Below are 17,815 nucleotides of genomic sequence, written 5' to 3'. Positions count from 1 at the left end.
CCTATATTCTGAAGTCCCTGGTAGGAGTGTAACCCAAATTGACAGCTTCCTGAATCCCCTAGATTTACCCACTCTAGATGAAGAACAAAATGAACTAATGACTGTGGATATAACTGAAGAAGAATTAAAAGTTGCAATTAGTAGGCTTAAATTAAGCAAGTCACCAGGATCTGATAGTTACACGGCAGAGTGGTACAAGGAATTGAAAAAAGAACTAATACCTGTTTTACTTCCCGCACTGAATTGGGTTTTAGAAAAAGCACAAACGCCACCCAGCTGGAAGGAGGCAATAATTTCAGCCATACCAAAAGAAGGCAAGGATAAAATGGAGTGCGGATCTTTTAGGCCAATTTCTGTTCTTAATATAGACTATAAACTATTTACCTCTATCATGGCCAAACGATTAGAAGAGTTCCTACCAACATTGATACATAATGATCAAACAGGTTTCATACGTCAACACCAAACACAAGACAATATACGAAAGACACTACATATTGTAGATCATATACAAAAAAAATGAAATTAAAGCAATTGTGGTAAGCGTAGATGTTGAAAAGGCCTTCGATTCGGTCAACTGGAACTTTCTCTACAGAGTCCTACATAGATTCGGCTCCCATGATACAATTATTAAAACCATACAGGCACTATATGGCAATCCGACTGCTAGGATTAAAATCAATGGATATTTATCAAATAATTTTACCCTAGAAAGGGGCACCAGACAGGGTTGTGCATGGTCACCATTACTCTTCATTGTGTTTGGAACCACTAGCTCAGTACATGAGACAAAATTAAGACATCAAGGGAATCACTATTAAAGGGACGGAATATAAATTGGCCTGCTATGCGGATGACATTTTGATCTACCTTGGGCATCCAACGTACTCGCTACCTAAATTGATGCAATCATTTGAGCAGTACGGTCAATTATCAGGCTACAAAATCAATACAAGTAAAACCCAGTGACTCTCTTATAATTATAGCCCACCAGGAGAAATCAAAAGTACTTACCCCTTAGCGTGGCAAACAGAGTCTTTTAAATACTTAGGCATCAAACTACCAGAAGATCTTACAAAATTATCAGAACAGAACTATCTACCGATACATAAAAAAATAAAGGATGACCTAGCGAGATGGAACTTAATTCCTTTCTTCAGCCTTAGTTCAAGAATTGACTCTTAAAATAAATATACTGCCAAGACTTTTATATTTATTTCAAACACTGCCAATAGAGATTACCCAAAACCAATTTAATGAGTGGGACAAAATGCTATCTAGATATATATGGCAAGGTAAAAGACCAAGGGTCCGCCTCAAAACTTTACAGCTAGCTAAACAAAAGGGAGGATGGGGCTTGCCTTATTTTAGATATTATTATTTATCAGCGCAGATGAGAGCAGTGATATGCTGGTGCAACCCGTCATATACTGCTCACTGGAAAAACATTGATGAAAAAACACCCTCCATCCCCATACAGGCAATCTTAGCTGATAACAACCTACAAACCCACATAAATAACATTGATAACCCATGGGTGAAATGGACCCTTAAAACATTGAAAACTATCATAAAGGAACATGAACTTGAGAGCGATATTACAACTCTTAAATGGTGTGCTTATGACTCAGAGTTTACACCTAATAAATTGGACTCTAGATTCAAGGACTGGATAGCTAAGGGTATAACAGCCTTATATAGTGTAATGAAAGATGAAAAACTGCTCAGTTTTGAAACGCTTAAAAGGACACATTTATTAGAAAAACAAGACTTCTATCGATCCCTGCAGCTGCGGCACTACGTTGATACGAAGATTAAAAATGTAACAAAAACAACCCGTTTGACTGAATTGTTTACAAAAGCCTATAATTCAGAAACTATTGATAGAACTATTTCATGCTTGTATAAGCGACTGTCGAATTTGAAACCACATTCAACTTTATATATTAAAATAAAATGGGAGAAAGAAGGAGGCATAACTATATCTGAGGAAGAATGGACAACAGTATGGAAGTATCAATGGATGTGTACCAGCTCACAGAAGTGGAGGGAATTTGGCTGGAAAAGCCTGATTAGGTACTTCATTACGCCTTCTCAGAAGTCTCACTATGATAATAACTCCCCTGTCTGTTGGAGGAATTGCGGAAATCAAAGTGCAAACCATTACCATGTTTTCTGGGACTGCCCGGTCATGAAGGACTATGGAGCACTTGCATGTGACATCACAGCCGATCCAGATTGTGACAGACGCCATCGTGTCGGTCAAACGCCATATTCCGCCTTCTACTTCTACTTCTGGTTCTACTTCTGCTTTTATGTCTACCTTTTCTTCTGGAAAACCCTACTATATACAATTCTACTACAACGGCTGTGGCTACAAGCTCTCCCTACCTGTGCACGTTTTTTATGTTTTTTGTGTGTATTTTTGCGTGTTCGTCTGTACCGGACTTCAATATCCACTACAACCGTATGGACTTACTGGACATTGGTTTCCAGCAGAAAATGACGGTTTGTAGCGATTTCCATCGCATGCACAACATTCCGGACGAGAAAAAAAAACATTCCGGACGAGATAGCGAGACCAGCGGGGTCTCCGTGGATTGTTATCGGAAGCAAAGCGAAGGAGGCGGCGCCGGGAGCCGAAGCAAATGCGAGGCTGCAGAGCCGGCCTGTTGACTAAGCTCAGAAAACAGCCACTCAAATCTCCACTGCCAAGCCTCTACCTCTCCAACGCCAGATCCATGTAAACAAGACGGACGATTTGGAATTACCTTATTCTATTCTATAATCGGCTGGTCAGTGCTATACTCAATACTTAAGTGACTTACCCATCCAATGAGGATTATTTTCTTGTTTACAAGATGCCACATCTGAGTCGCTGACAAATCCTGAATTTCTGTAAAGATAACTGTGCAGAGGTTTATAAGCACACAGTGCTTCACCGCTGAACAGCGAGGGAAAGTTGATGAGGTAATTATACACGTCCGGGTATTCCGCTGGCAGTTCAAAATCCGGTCGTGAAAACTCCGTCCGGAAAGCCATAAGGGTCACAAATCTGTAGATCGTTTATTTTAGACACATATCTAGTTATCTGTTCATTAGAAAAATGAGCCGTGTAGTCCGTCGGTTGAAATTGATCCATTCTGTACATGAGTGCAGCAGTATTCAGCGGTGTTTTTGACCGACAAGATGGCGGTTGTGTACTTTCCGGTCACGTAACTGCATCTCTATTGGAGAGAGATACACAATGCCCTACAGGATATCTTCAAATCAGTCCCCCCAGGATTTCGCGGGCCTTTTTTGTGATTGTTGCGGGCTAAAATGTCTGTTGTGGGGGGTTTTCCAAAAAATTGCGATGAAAGTTGCGGTGTTTTTTAGGTTTTTGTTGCAATGACATTGCAGGAGGAAGTGAAAGTTGCAAGAAATTGTTGCGATTTTCTCTTTTTGTGATTAAAATTGAGTGATACATTAAATATTAAGTTATTACTGAAAAACTATCGATTAAAAAAAACGGAGACACTGAGAAATGGTCCTATAAACAACTTTACCAATATAAAAGATGACCAGGACTACAAAAATGCAGAAAAATAGGCTTTACTTATCCAAATGCACCTGTTGGTTCAAAAGTTAAAGTGCATAGAACCTCACAGCACAACATGAAGTTACCTTAAAATATAATATAAATGCCTCAGCTTTCATGTAAAAAACTATTAATACTAGTACTGTGTGCAGGCAGTCTCTCCTGACGACTAAATTATACAATAATTATAAACTAATAAAATAAATGGCTCAGGCTTCATAGAAGAAAAAAACAATTTGAACAGAATCTCACAGTATGATGCTGAAGCTGTCTAAACAATGGAAAATAAAATACAATTTTGGCAAAAATGTTGGCATCCATTAATTTCTTGTATTAAGTAAAAAAAAAAAAGGTGCACACAGTCCTTCACTGTAAACATAACACACTTTCAGTAACAGAATTTAAGCCTACATAAACACTGACTCGCACATGCTGCTTCTCTTGAACGTATACACGGAAGTAAGGCGGAAGGTAGTTTGTTGACGTCACCTCAAGACGACGCCAACGATTGGTCAAATTTGTGGGAAAGTTGTGGTGATTGGATATAATTGCAACACCGCCCTGAATTCGCGGGGATTGGTTGAATTTGCATTGAAGTTGCAAATCGCAAAATCCTGGAGGGTCTGTCAAATGTGAAATACTCCTCGAGAATAAGACTGTGTTTTTCGGACACATACCTGAGGAATGGCTGAAAAGAGAGAAACATTTAATACATATATAGCTGGTGGCCTGTAAAAAGAGTATTACCAGGAAATGGTTATCACAGGAGAGCCCAACTTTAAATATATGGATGGACATTACAATGGACATTTATAAAATGGAGAAGATAACAGCTTTTGTTAATCACAAATTGGAGAAATTTGCTTCACACTGGGAAAACTGGGTCAAATATGTCATGCCCCATAGGCCTGATTTTATTTTCACAAACCAGTGACTGTGCTGGATAAAAAGGATCACTCCCTACTTGTACATAGGGTTTTTTTTCTTCTTCTCGTTTATTTCTCTTTTCATTCTTCAGATACAAAACAAAAATGCTATTTGGGGCAGACAATAGATGTAAGATGTATGAACATATGATGTACCGGATGTGAATGTCTCATTCTGAATGGCAATAAAAAATAAATTACAAAAAAAAAAATGTAGCAATGAAACGTTTCCCAAAGTGTCTATTTTATTCATCAGTCTTGCTGTCGTTCAATATTTTAGTGAATCAGATTGATGGCGTATCTCACTGCAATATCGCGCTGTTTGTTCATTAAACTCACACTGTTTAGTGGTGAACAGTGCAGCCTGTGTGAAAAGCCCCTGACACAGAGCTAACAGACCCCCACTGAAGCCTCTGCATCTATTAGTGTCTGTTAGGTGTTTGTGTACTCGCTGTTTTAATGGGCAGAAAGACGAAAGCTCATTGGACAACAGGATTTAACGCATCATTTTGAGCCCCGCCCAGACACACGGCTTCACTGGGAGGGAATGGAGTGTGGGCGAGTGTGTTTTACACGGAAGAAAAAAAACATCTCAGCATGAGTGAGAGAGAGAGAGAGAGAGAGAACTGTAATGAAGAATAGATGTTTTCTCTTCTGAAATTAAAATTCTTTCACATAGTTGGAAAAATTCACAAAATGTTTCTTCATAAATAACAGGGGATTTTTAAAATATTATTTCACTCCCTGTGTTTGCAAAAAAGTTTTTGAAGACTTTGACATTTCCTGGTTTTCTTTAATAATAAAACATGGTCTAATCTTCATCCGAGTCAGAATCATAGACAAACACATTCTGTCTAAAGAAAACAGTCACACTTGTTCTTGTCAGTCCTGAATAAACCATTTAAACATTCACACTCTGGGGTTTAAAAAGTGTGTGAACCTCTGAGCGAACGACTTCTCCAAGAGCTCATTAGAAAGCAAAGCAAAAACATCAAAGCAAATCTTGATGTTCATAAACTGAGGCAGTGAAGTGTGTCATTGTGTCTCTGCAGGTTGTGGGATTGTGGTGTCTCAGATGAAGGCTGTGCTGCTCTCGCTTCAGCTCTGAGATCAAACCCCTCACACCTGAGAGTACTGAATCTGTTTGGGAATAAAATAGGAGACTCAGGAAAGAAGCTGCTCTCTGCTCTTAAGGATGATGAACATTACAAACTACAGGAACTCTCGTAAGTAATAACATTTTTAGGTGAATGTTGGAAAAAATTTAATCTCAATATAATTTTTTCTTTAATTTCAGTAAATGTCACATGACCAGGCCCTGAAATGAAACCAGTTTTAAAAATTTTCACTGTGTTGTATTTAATCAACTTTTTCCTCCCAGTTGTCTTTAATGCTGTTTGTTGTTCAGTAAAATTGATTTAAAATTCATCTGAAAGCAGAAGATGGAGTCAGTCAGAGTCTCCAAAATGTCCCGTCTGAGTGCATGAGAGTGATTGTAAATGAACACCTCGTCTCCTTGTGACACCCTGCTGTCTCTGACTTCATCCTGCTGCTTTTGTCTGAATAAGATGATCTCAGCTTTTCCCTGTTTCTGATCAGCAGCACACTTTCTTCTCAACTCTCCTCAAAACTCAGTAAAATGATCATCTTTAATGCCACACTGCCACAAATGTGTGATTTAAGGAGCCACTTGACTCACTCTGACACTCCTTCCTGCTCTCCACCTCCACACCGTGTCTTCTGTCGTTCCTGTAAAATTCACCTCGGCTTCTTCTTAAAGTCTGCACTTAAATCTACATGTAGAACAAGAGATCAAACCCACCGCAGTGTTAGTTACTGTTTAAAAAGCTCCAAAGCCTGTGATTGGATAAGAGCAGTGATGTGATGGGAAACGTCTGCTCACTTTCCTGTGAGATCTTGTGGAAGTTCTCATTTGTTGGAGCTCAATGTTAGAACACAGATATTATACAAGACTGAATAAATGTTGAATTAAATTATAAACAGGAGATAATAATGTTTCTCTTGGAGCAGAGATGATTCCATGCTGTTGGTCATGAAGTACCACAGTCCAGTGTGTGGGGATTAATCCAGATGTTTTTCTTTTATTTTCAGGGTGTGATGAACATCTGTGTGCGAGATGAAGACTCTGGGGTTCCTGCATTTCCATGTTGGGGAACAGACAGCACATTCATAAACACGTCAGTCATTTAGTTCTAACAAATGAAAGAGACTCGGAGACGTGGTCAGTGTGTGTTCATGGTGCACAGTGAATCAGACTGCACACAATTCTACACTGAATGTGGAACAACTTGTGATCTGCATGAAACTGCCTGGACTTCAGTCCCTTAAAAACCCTGAAAGAGCAGGTGAAAAAGCACAGGGACTCGAGCTGAACCCAGTCAGTGGAAGAGGGAGCTGAAATGGACAGGAACAGTTTCAGGGCATTGGTGGGATTCTCACCTGACAGGATCAGCATTTGGGGAGTTAATCTGAGGAAGCCCCGAGGAGACTCACTGCAAGGCACATTTATCACTTTGTCCTTCAGGTGGTATTTAATATACACTCACTGTGCACTTTATTAGGAACACCTAGACGGCCCCACCTTGTTGATGAGAGGGTTCACCGGAGAACGGCCAGACTGGTTTGAACTGACAGAAAGGCTGCAGTAACTCAGATAACCACTCTGTACAATTGTGGTGAGCAGAAAAGCATCTCAAAATGCACAACACACTGAACACTGAGGTGGATGACCACGTCGGGTTCCACTTCTGTCAGCCAAGTACAGAAAGCTGAGGCTGCAGTGGGCACAGGATCACCACAACTGGACAGGTGAAGAGTGAAAAAACGTAGCCTGGTCTGATGAACCTGGATTTCTGCTGAGGCTCACAGGTGGTGGCGTCAGAATTTGGCACCAACAGCATGAATTAGTGTTCCTAATAATGTGCTCTGTGACTGTAGATTAGATCTTTTTGTTACAGGATCAGACCAAAGCTGTTCTTTATTTTCTTTAATATCTGATCCTGATTTTTTTTTCCTGGTATCAGCTGATCAAACCCGATATGGGATCAGTGCCATCACTTTTACTTAAATCTAAACTAATTACAGTATGTTACGTAATAGTATCAATCAAATACATTTTGAAGAACTAGTGTAATTATTTTGTCATTTAAAAATTGTTTATGGATATAAAATTATTTTTAGTGAATTTTCAACTCCGCTGTTAAATTCATGTTTAAAAAGAAAATATATAAGAGCTCATTTGGGTCCTGTGTTATCTTTTATTTCTTGGTATTTCAGGTGTATTGGTATTCTCTCTCTCACACACACGCATGATGAAAGATCTGGAGAAACACAACAGTTTTTGCAAAACAAAAGCATTTTTATTAAATGTCAAAACATTTAGCTCAGTTTTATGTTCAGTACAGCAAGACAATGTGAGGGCTTTGTGTGAATTAATGTAACTGCAGTGTGTGTGTGTTTTGGCCTCAACTCTTCCCATCTTGCTGAAGGCCATCACCAGGTTACATACTGGAGCCAATCGCAGCAGCTCCAGTTTTGTGAATGTATACCACAGCATCTCAAAAAATTACAGTATCGTAAAAAACTCTTTTTTGTAATTTAATTCTAAAAGGTAAACTTTCATATCTTCTATATTCATTACACATTGTCATGTTACACATTTACACATATTAACATTTTTTGTTTTAATTTTGATGATGGCTTATAGCTCATTAAAAATCAGAAATCCAGTCTCTCAAAATATCAGAGAATTTCATTTTGAGTTGTAGTAAAACAGTATCAATATCGTGTATGCATACTAGTGTATATGTACACTAATATATAAATATACTATATATTTTTGGTCCCAACATTATCATTATATCTGTCTGTAGGTGCATTTGGAAATTATTAAGTGATCAATCTCATTAAATCAGTCTCATTAAATCATTTTCATTGAATCAGTCTCATATCATTAAATCACTCATGGAATCAGTCTCATTAATTAATACCATTAATTTTGGTGCTTAATAATAAATTACCAAACTGCTAAATTATGGTATATTCCAAATTATTATGATCTCTTACCATATTACATAAATCATATGCACCTTTAGAATTCTTTGGAGATTGGGCAACTTCAAGTATATTAAGCACAACAAATAAATACACACAGTTTCAATAATAATGGAATTTATTACAACAAAGATAAAAATGGATAAGAACAGTTGAAATCATTATATACAAATGTGATATGGTGTGTCTGTGAGGGGCCCTGTAGCCTGAGCAGAAGGCTAGCGTGGGATGCTAGCTAGGTATGTTTGTGTGTGTCCTCATGGTGTCGGGATCACCATGTGGGATTTGAGGAGAACAAAAGAGTTAGCATGGATTGCTAGCTAAGGTGTGTTGGTGCCCACGTGGTGGACAAAGAGTTAGCCTGTGTGTGGCCTGAACAAAGAGTTAGCATGGATTGCTATCTAAGGTGTGTTTGTGTGTGAGGCCTTGTGGCTAGCGAAGGCCCAAGGATCCTACCTCGTGGAGTTAAAACAAAAGAGGTGTATGTGAGTGTGGGGGGAGGACTGCCACGTGTTGGAGACAAAAGATTAGCTTTGTGTGCTAATTAAGATGTTTGTGTGTGTCCATATGGTGGAGGCCTAGATTAGCCTTGTGTTGCTAGCTAAGACAAAGGAATGCTAATTAAGGTATGTTTGTTTGTGACCACGTGTTTGTGTAGGCCTAGATTAGCCTCGTGTGGCCAAGCTAAGACAAAGGGAAGCTAGCTCATAACACTACTAAATCCACTGAAATCTTGATGAGGTCAAGATATGTATAAGAATGGAATTAAGGTGTTAGAAAAGATAGAGAAGCATGCACAGCCTATCTATTAAACAATTGAGAGAACATAGAACAATTAATTCAATTCGACACGCTGCGTGTCTACAGTGTAAACAAAACGTTCCTGAGTTTAAATTCACACTACTTCAATTAAAAGCTAATTCCTAAGACTAGGTTTGATTATGCCCAAAAATGCCAAGTCTTACTTCCGTATTTCGCTTCTACGCGAGATTATGAGAAGATGTCCCGAGACTTTTGGAGTTTTCACCGTTGTGGAGCTCTCCGTGAGTCACAGGGCCCCAACAACACGCATGCAGCGGGCCGATGTTGGCCTAAGATCGTATCGGAACACTCTTAAATAATTTGATCGTACAATGATCGGCCAGAGAGCGGAGCCAGTTTTTTTCACCCCTGCTCCCATCTACGTCGGCTTTTGATTGGCCCAAAATCAAGAAGTACCCTACACATTCATCGGGTTAGTGTTGGCCTCAGATCAGCTATAATTAGATCATGACTTCGGCTATGGGGCGAAGATTATACTTTTTTTTTTTGTGTGTGTGTTCATCCCTGAATCCCATCTACATCGGTTTTTGATTGGCCCCGGGGCGGAGTTCCCCAAACACTAAAGTATAATGTCATATTGCATAAAAATTCTTCCCGTTTAACAAAAATGTGCCATCTGATGTTATTTTTTACATACCGACTATCTCAATGGGGCACTTTTATTTCAAATAACTGTGCAGACACCCGCTGTCTTCCGCGGCAAAATAGCTGAACCATTTATTAGTGCTGTGCATCGCCTGCCCGCTGCTGCCGGCGTCCAAACCAACTCTACACACTTCCGGACGCAATTCACAGAAATATGCGCGCGCGTCTTGGGGACTTTCACTATATAACGCAAACATCTCATAACATGTTATTATCTTTGTGTAACCCAGTAGAGAATTGGGTCCAGTTCTATTTTATTTTTCTATAGTTTCCTTATTAATTTAATTTCATTTGTTAATCAGCCTGTCAATCAGTTATTTTTCACACACACACACACACACACCCAACCCTTAATTGTCGCATTTCATAGAGTGGACAATTATGATTGGTCAAGAGGGAACAAATCCCGCCCTCTTCACACAGAAGTCAGGTGAGCTGCATGGCGGGTGAAAGCAGCAGTGAGCGGAGCGGTGAGAAATACAGAGAGAGTTATAATAGCGGTTATTAACACTGACTGTCCATTAGAGAATCCTGAGCTGAGGCAGCGGGGGTGTGCGGGGATCCGGGAGCGAGGAGGAGGCCCGACTTTTGGCAGCGTCGTCTTGACGAGTTGCCGAGTGAATGAGCGCTCGCGCATGCGCACTGTATTAGCCCCACAGTGAGTTGATAGGAGAGGCGCAGAAAAACGCGGCTTTGCTCCATGAACACTTGAACTTGGCTTATCATTACTGTTCACTGTTTCTGTTAACTTTAAGAGGTAAAACTGCATATTCTTGCTCTGATAACTTAAAAGAAGTAAGGTATAATGTTTATTTTGATGCTGTGTGTGGTTATATTGAGAGATGCTGTATGATATATGGGATGATGAAACTGATGAATATGTTCATTTACAACTAAAATTAAACATAATTCATGGTTGAACGGCTAAAATTCATGATTGATTAAATTTATGTGTAAAAAGGTTGATTAAATTGTGGGAAATACTTACATTGGTAAAAATAACTGTACAGTTAAGAAAGATAATTAATGTAATCATTATTGTGTTACAGTAATGTGTTGATTTATATACTGACTATGGCCATAAGAGAGAAGTTAGTGATGTCATATAAATAACAGTCGTGTCTTCATACAGGCTGGGTTTTTGAGCATCATTAGAACTGGATCTGGATTTCTCCTGTTGATGGGAGATGGCGAGCCCCCAGTGAGATCTCTCCTTAATTGGAGGAGTGAGGAACCAAGGCCGAAGAGGACACCACATCCCTTCTTCGCTTTCACTTATGTATCAGTGTGGGAGGACCACCGCATACCTGACTTTTTGATATCCCCCTGACTCGACATAAACACTTAATAATAATATAATAATAATAAGTTAAATTTATATAGCACCTTTCAAGAACCCAAGGACGCTTTACAATTATAGACAAAGAAAAGGAAAAAAAAACAATAAAAAATAATAAATAAATGAATAAATAATAAAAAATAAAAGTAAAAAGTCCACCAAGTAGGGGTCAAGATGTAATTCCAGTGGTGTAGCAGCCACAGTCCCACCAAAAGGCGCATGAAAACGAGTCCCACATCTCCAGCACAGCTGGCGTGACGCCGTCAGCCACATCGCTCGAACACCACGCCGTGGATCCACAAAGCGAGCAGAGAAGCTCCGCCACGCAGAGCGCTGGTGTGTCCCAAACCGCCTGCACAGCCGCCGCGACGCCACCGAGCAACATCGCTCGGAACATCACGCCAAGCGTTAAAGCGCAGAGCGCTGGACAACCACGAATGTTAAATGAGCAACGAGCTCACTGCAGTCCACAGCTGGGAGCGCAGGCATCACCCACAGCGAACCAAGGCCTAGAGGGCACCAACGCCCAAAACTGGGTCCGGAGCTACACCACAACCGGCGGACAAAACACTCAAACATCGAACTACACAAACACAGAAAAAAATAAATAAAATGAAAATTTAAAAAGAAATAAAATAAAAAAAAAAAAGCTCTGGTGAGAAGCGGCAGCCAGAATGTGCACGACGTACTCTCAAACGGAAACGGAAACTTTTGACTTGAGCGCGCTGACAGATATCGACAAGGACATTAACGGAACATTCCACTCCATATGGACACTTTTAGTTAGTTTATTTTTTGTTTTTTGTTGAAAGATTGTGAATACTGTGGAATATTGAGTACCAAGTGATTTATTGCACTGAATTTAATTATATATAATATAATTTTTTTTAATTTCGGTACAGTAAATTTATCTTAAACGTACCTCGTGGCTCCATTTACCTATTGTGTCTGTCCTCATTCTCTTTTTTTCCAACCCTCCCACTACGAATCTAGTCCTGGTCCATATATTCTGAACCTTGTAGCACCTAGTGGGTTACATTTGCATGGGTATCAAATGACTAACCTATTTATTTACATATGTTCCCGGTCCCTAATCGACAACGAGAGAACTTATTCCTAAACGTGTGCGCATCCTCTAAACTTGGAATACCCCATGCATCTTCTCTACCTCTGTGTGTCAGCACGCATGTGCGAGATCTTCTTCAGGTCTTAAGCGGTTGGCAGCCTTCAGCGCATTTGACTGAGTGAGAGCAGCGTACTCAGCCAACCATTTTTTTTTTTCAGGTAAGTCACTTTGGTGTTAAATGAAAGGAGGTAGCATTAATAAACTTAGAAATGTAGTAGTATGCTGGTAGTTATGAGTCGGTGTGCAATACGTTAAAACGTTAATGTTTGCCCGGCCTCGTTAAAGGGCGAGTTCCAACAACTGTATACAATACAGTCTGTGGCTAGTTCAGTTAGCTATCTCGCTAATTTCCGTCTGGAAAATTATTCCTCGGTTAACATGACATGGATAGTAAATCAGCACTTTATACTTTTACACTGCAACTTAACGCAGTAGTCAGCTATTTTCTGTTGGGAAACGTTTGTAAACGTGCCTTAAGTTTGTTGATAGCTAAGGTATCCACCGCAAGGCGGGAAGTCTAGTCAGAGCAGGTTGCTCCATGGTCTGTGGCCGGATTGAAACATGGCAGGCAGAGTAGATTACCAAATTTATGTATTTTCATACTAACAACACTTCGTTTCACTTGTGTGTGTGTGTGTGTGTGTGTGTGTGTGTGTGTTATTAATACTGCTCATGTGTAGAAATTAGCGCCGTGTTTGGTAGTGACTTGTTTTCATCATACCAGTAATGGTTTGTTTCTTTTGTACATGTTTTGGTTTGTATTATTAGTCTGGATCACGTTTGGAAATTATCGCCGTGTTGTATAGTTTATAACATTTAAAATATGTTATATTTCTTAACTGCATTGTTACCTTCGGCGGGAAACATGACATTTGTTTATCATCACCATAGCAACACCACTCTACCATGCAGGACTTTTCGGAGGAGTTCAATTTCTTTTTTAACTCATTCGGAGAGCCTCGGATGCGGAATTTCTTCCCCACCGTTCTATCTGTTCTGACCCAAATCACACACGGATTGCGGATCTCTGTAGACAATGAATGATTTCCCTTAGTTCCCGCAGCCGTATTACCGGACGTAGTGTGCAGTGGGCTTTAGTCTACTTTCAAACGTGTGTGCGCATGCCCAAATTGGTCGATTGAACAATGTTTGATTTTATTGTCGTTTCATGTTATGCAATGTGGTAATATTATCTCACAGGATGCTGTTATCTGTGGAGGGTGAAATGTGCCATGGTATAAATGCACCAATAAATATTTACTTTTTCAGATACTGCTAGTAATGACTTTGCCTTTTTTGTCCCTAAACTACCTACTATTTGGCCTAGTTTTTCAGATACTGCTAGTAATGACAACAATTAAAGCGTAATTCAATCAGAAGGTTTGTGCCAATTTCCAAAAAGCAATAACTTAAATATAAAACTACTTCTGTCTGTATGTACAGCAGCATTGTCTCCCAAGATGTTTCTTATATTTAATGTAAAGTGATGTTTTCTTTATTCTTATAACTTTCCTTTTTTTGTCCCTAAACAGTGTATCGTACCACAAGCATTGACCTGATTGTCCAGGGAAACAAGGTAATTTTAAATAATGTGGTTTTTAAAATGACAAATGTAGAAGGGACTCTTTACCATAATGGATGTGTCAATTGTAACAGGACTAAATGTAGCACCTGTCTGGGACCGTTTCAACCACGGCTGCTTGTGAGGAATACAATAACTCTGAAGGCTTAAGTGTAATTACAGCTGGGTCACGGTTACCAAAATCATTGCAGGCTTGAGACCGGGTTTTTGGTGAGTCTTAACCCTTTAGGTGGCAGGTATTTCAAAAAAATGCTGAATGTTGGCATATAAATTTCAAAAGGCTGTGCCTTGAAAGTGATAACAGATAGAGTAAACTGTAAATGAGAGAAATATTGAGGATGACCCCAAGTTTATGTCGGGATTTGCATATTGTGATCTCACAGGGTGGTGTCCATCTTGAATTTGGATTTTTTTTTTCATGAAATTCAGAGTATTTTCGATAAATAACTCGATAAAAACTTATTTCATAACATTCACACCCAATCCCAAAACAATACATCGTAAACCAACAGTGTACCTTATGGTTAATATGGTGCCATATAGTGTCAAACGCTTGTAAATGGTAGGCTTTTGCCTGCAGAGGCCTAAAGTGTAAGAATATATCCAGGTGACACTAGATTTTCAGCATATTGTACATTGTAAGGAACAGGACACAGGCCTACTTCATACTTATTACACCTGTATTTTGTCTGATGGTAGCCTTTGGGGCAGGTACAGTCAGAGCAAACAACACATACTGGCTGATCATCTGCACTGTATAGCCAGTGACCCTGTAAGTCTTACTAACATTTCTGTAAACTAATGTGCATAGGGGCGGCACGGTGGTGTAGTGGTTAGCGCTGTCGCCTCACAGCAAGAAGGTCCTGGGTTCGAGCCCCGGGGCCGGCGAGGGCCTTTCTGTGCGGAGTTTGCATGTTCTTCCCGTGTCCGCGTGGGTTTCCTCCGTGTGCTCCGGTTTCCCCCACAGTCCAAAGACATGCAGGTTAGGTTAACTGGTGACTCTAAATTGACCGTAGGTGTGAATGGTTGTCTGTGTCTATGTGTCAGCCCTGTGATGACCTGGCAACTTGTCCAGGGTGTACCCCACCTTTCGCCCGTAGTCAGCTGGGATGGGCTCCAGCTTGCCTGCGACCCTGTAGAAGGATGAGGCGGCTACAGATAATGAATGAATGAATGAATAATGTGCATAGTGATTTGTTTTAGTTATGAGCAAATTCATGAAATTAGTTAGACAAAGGCAAAAATATGGGGCCAAATAATAATTGGTCATCTCTAATCCCCTCTTTATCCAACTGGCTCATGAAAGGCCTTTATCCATTATTGGTATTTTCCTCATCACTGTTAAAATACAATTGATGAGCTTGTGCTTTTTTGTTTTCTTTGTCTTGCTTATCTATCTAGTATGGCAGGTTCACTCTCATACTGGACACTGAAGCGAAAATCCAAGGCACGCGTTAATCAGCAACTGGCGTCCATTCATTGTAGATTGGCTTCTAGCAGCATTGCTGAGGATGAAGAAATGGCAGAAGATGTCCCTGACATTCCTGTTGATGTTTGTGAATTGGAGGATGGCTTCTCTGACGAGGACGTCTCTATGGAGATCGAGGAGGTTGATTCTGATGGCAGTAGCTGGGACAGTGGAGACGGTGAGTGCGTTTACATGCACATAGAGAAAATCGAATTTCTGCCGTTGCTCGACTGAAATCGAAGTTCTAAATGCCATGGAAACACCTTAGCTCGGCTGAAATTGAACCGAACTTGATTTCTCGTAATCGAACTACATGACCTAGATTATGCGATTTTAGCCGAGCTACTTAGTGCATGTAAACCCTACCGAGCTACGTAGTCGAGCTACTTACTTCAGCACTGCCCCTTCTGGAAGTGACGAGTGACGAGACCACAAGCGGGAAACACAACAGCCTCGGTCGGCATGACACTTCACCTTAGCCGCCACTTTATTAGGAACACTTGTGTCTGGGCATGTACGCACCCATTTCCAATTAGTTGGTAAGTTATTAGCATGTTAGCAGGCTAACAGTTAATATGTTCATTACAGATCAACTTCAACTTAGTGGCCATTTTATTAGGAACACTTCTGTTCGTACATACAAACACTCCTTGTGAACACGGAACTGATAACTTTTTTTTTTTAAAGATATTTTTTTGGGCTTTTTGCACCTTTATTGGATAGGACAGTGTAGAGACAGGAAATGAGCGGGAGAGAGAGACGGGAAGGGATCGGGAAATGACCTCGGGCCGGAATCGAACCCGGGTCGCCCGCATTCATGGTATGACGCCTTAACCACCTGAGCCACGACGCCCCCTAACTTTTGTTTATACTCTTGAATAGCTCTTCTTCATGACGACAACCGGAAGTGTACCAACACGATGGGGCGTGTAGCGCCACCTGTGGCTCGGGTGCACAATGTACCTCACACAATAGCTCGATTTCCTTGTGTGCATGTAGGGTTGGATTTCTCTGGCACCCCTGCTGGGACCCTTTGCTCGATTACCGACAGCAGCTCGATTTGGATGTGCATGTAAACGCACTGTGTGTGCGTGTACTGTCTGTGTCAGTGGCCGTTCAAGTTCAAGGCCTGTGTGTGTATGTGTGCACTGTATATGTGAATGGCCATTTAAGTTAGAGGTCTGTGTGAGTGTGTACACTATGTATGTGTCCATGGCCATTTAGGTTAGAGGATTGTGTGTCTGTGTGTGCTGTTTGTCAGTAATTCCATGAAACAGTGTAGCATGAGACGGCCTGCAGTGTAATAACCCTCACAGTAAAAAGAAACAATAGGCAAATATATGCCATCAAAGAATTAGCAAAGTATGATGCAACGTGTATACACACTAGCGATATGTCCGTGAATGGACTACCACCATTTTACTGTCCTGTTTCCTAGTAGGTGCAGCATGTACTTGATTGTTGTGTTTGAGGACGACAACCAAACCGGCCCGGTGGCCAAGGAATGGTTTTCCGGTGGCCTGGCATGGTGGCCGCCGTATAAGGACCAATTTCAGATCCTAAGAGCAGTTCAGAAGAGGGTCATGCCAGACCCAGCAAAAGGGTGGAGGCAGTTCCGCGCTCGTGTACTGTATGAATCAGGTAATAAAGCATCCAAAAGACTGTTACATCTCAATGCTAAAACTCAACCACATAAAGTTCAATTTTTATAGATATCCAAATATCTGTAAACAGCACCTCAGTGGAATTGTGTATCCAGTCATTGTAAAAAGCCTTTTTGTCAGAGGTGACGCTTGAGAAGATGATGGCAGAGACAGTAATTTTGTTAAATGCTAGGGGTTTTTTTTGCTCTGGTATAGGCTTATAATGATATGTTGTTCACAGACTCCATTCAAACTATCCAGTCTAAGTGGGACAAAGCATGCATCATGTCAGACTTAAATACACAGGGATTAAAGTATTCCGTCCCCCTGCCGGATTTCCGGCGTGCAGCGCTTGACTGCGGGCAATATATATATATATATATATATATATATATATATATATATATATATATATATATATATATATATAAATTATTAGGAGGAGGAAAAAAACATGCGATAACCCCATGGCTTTCGAGTGTGTTCGTTCTCTGCCAATGATAGGAAAGAAGCGCAACTCTCCGGTTCTGAAACTAACAGTATTAGCCAATCAGAAGTAAAACGGGGCGGGTCTTAACACAACGTGCCTCGAGCAACTTCAGAGTAGAGA

The 17,815-nt window shown here is 40.4% G+C and overlaps 1 protein-coding gene and 1 long non-coding RNA gene across 3 annotated transcripts in view; both read left to right on the top strand.

Annotated features, from left to right (window-relative positions):
* The window catches only part of LOC132870700 (NACHT, LRR and PYD domains-containing protein 12-like), a 108,982-nt gene extending 101,300 nt beyond the window's left edge, over nt 1-7,682 (top strand). Inside the window, exons 18-19 of the mRNA XM_060904500.1 lie at nt 5,559-5,732; nt 6,619-7,682. Coding sequence (XP_060760483.1) covers nt 5,559-5,732; nt 6,619-6,625 — 181 coding nt within the window. The 3' untranslated portion in view covers nt 6,626-7,682. The remainder of the gene's footprint in view (nt 1-5,558; nt 5,733-6,618) is intronic.
* A 4,670-nt stretch (nt 7,683-12,352) lies between these two features.
* Nucleotides 12,353-15,674, top strand: LOC132870711 (uncharacterized). 2 transcript variants are annotated; one of them, XR_009651183.1, is made up of 3 exons: nt 12,353-12,670; nt 14,045-14,088; nt 15,496-15,674. It is a non-coding gene; the product is annotated as an uncharacterized LOC132870711 (long non-coding RNA). The 2 variants fall into 2 exon arrangements; XR_009651184.1 differs by lacking the exon at nt 12,353-12,670 and adding an exon at nt 13,829-13,892.
* Nucleotides 15,675-17,815: the final 2,141 nt, after the last annotated feature.

Source organism: Neoarius graeffei, chromosome 22 (genome assembly GCF_027579695.1).
Source record: "Neoarius graeffei isolate fNeoGra1 chromosome 22, fNeoGra1.pri, whole genome shotgun sequence".
NCBI lineage: Eukaryota > Metazoa > Chordata > Actinopteri > Siluriformes > Ariidae > Neoarius > Neoarius graeffei.
The sequence above is the reverse complement of the archived record's forward strand: the minus strand, read 5'-3'. Positions and strand labels throughout refer to the sequence as shown.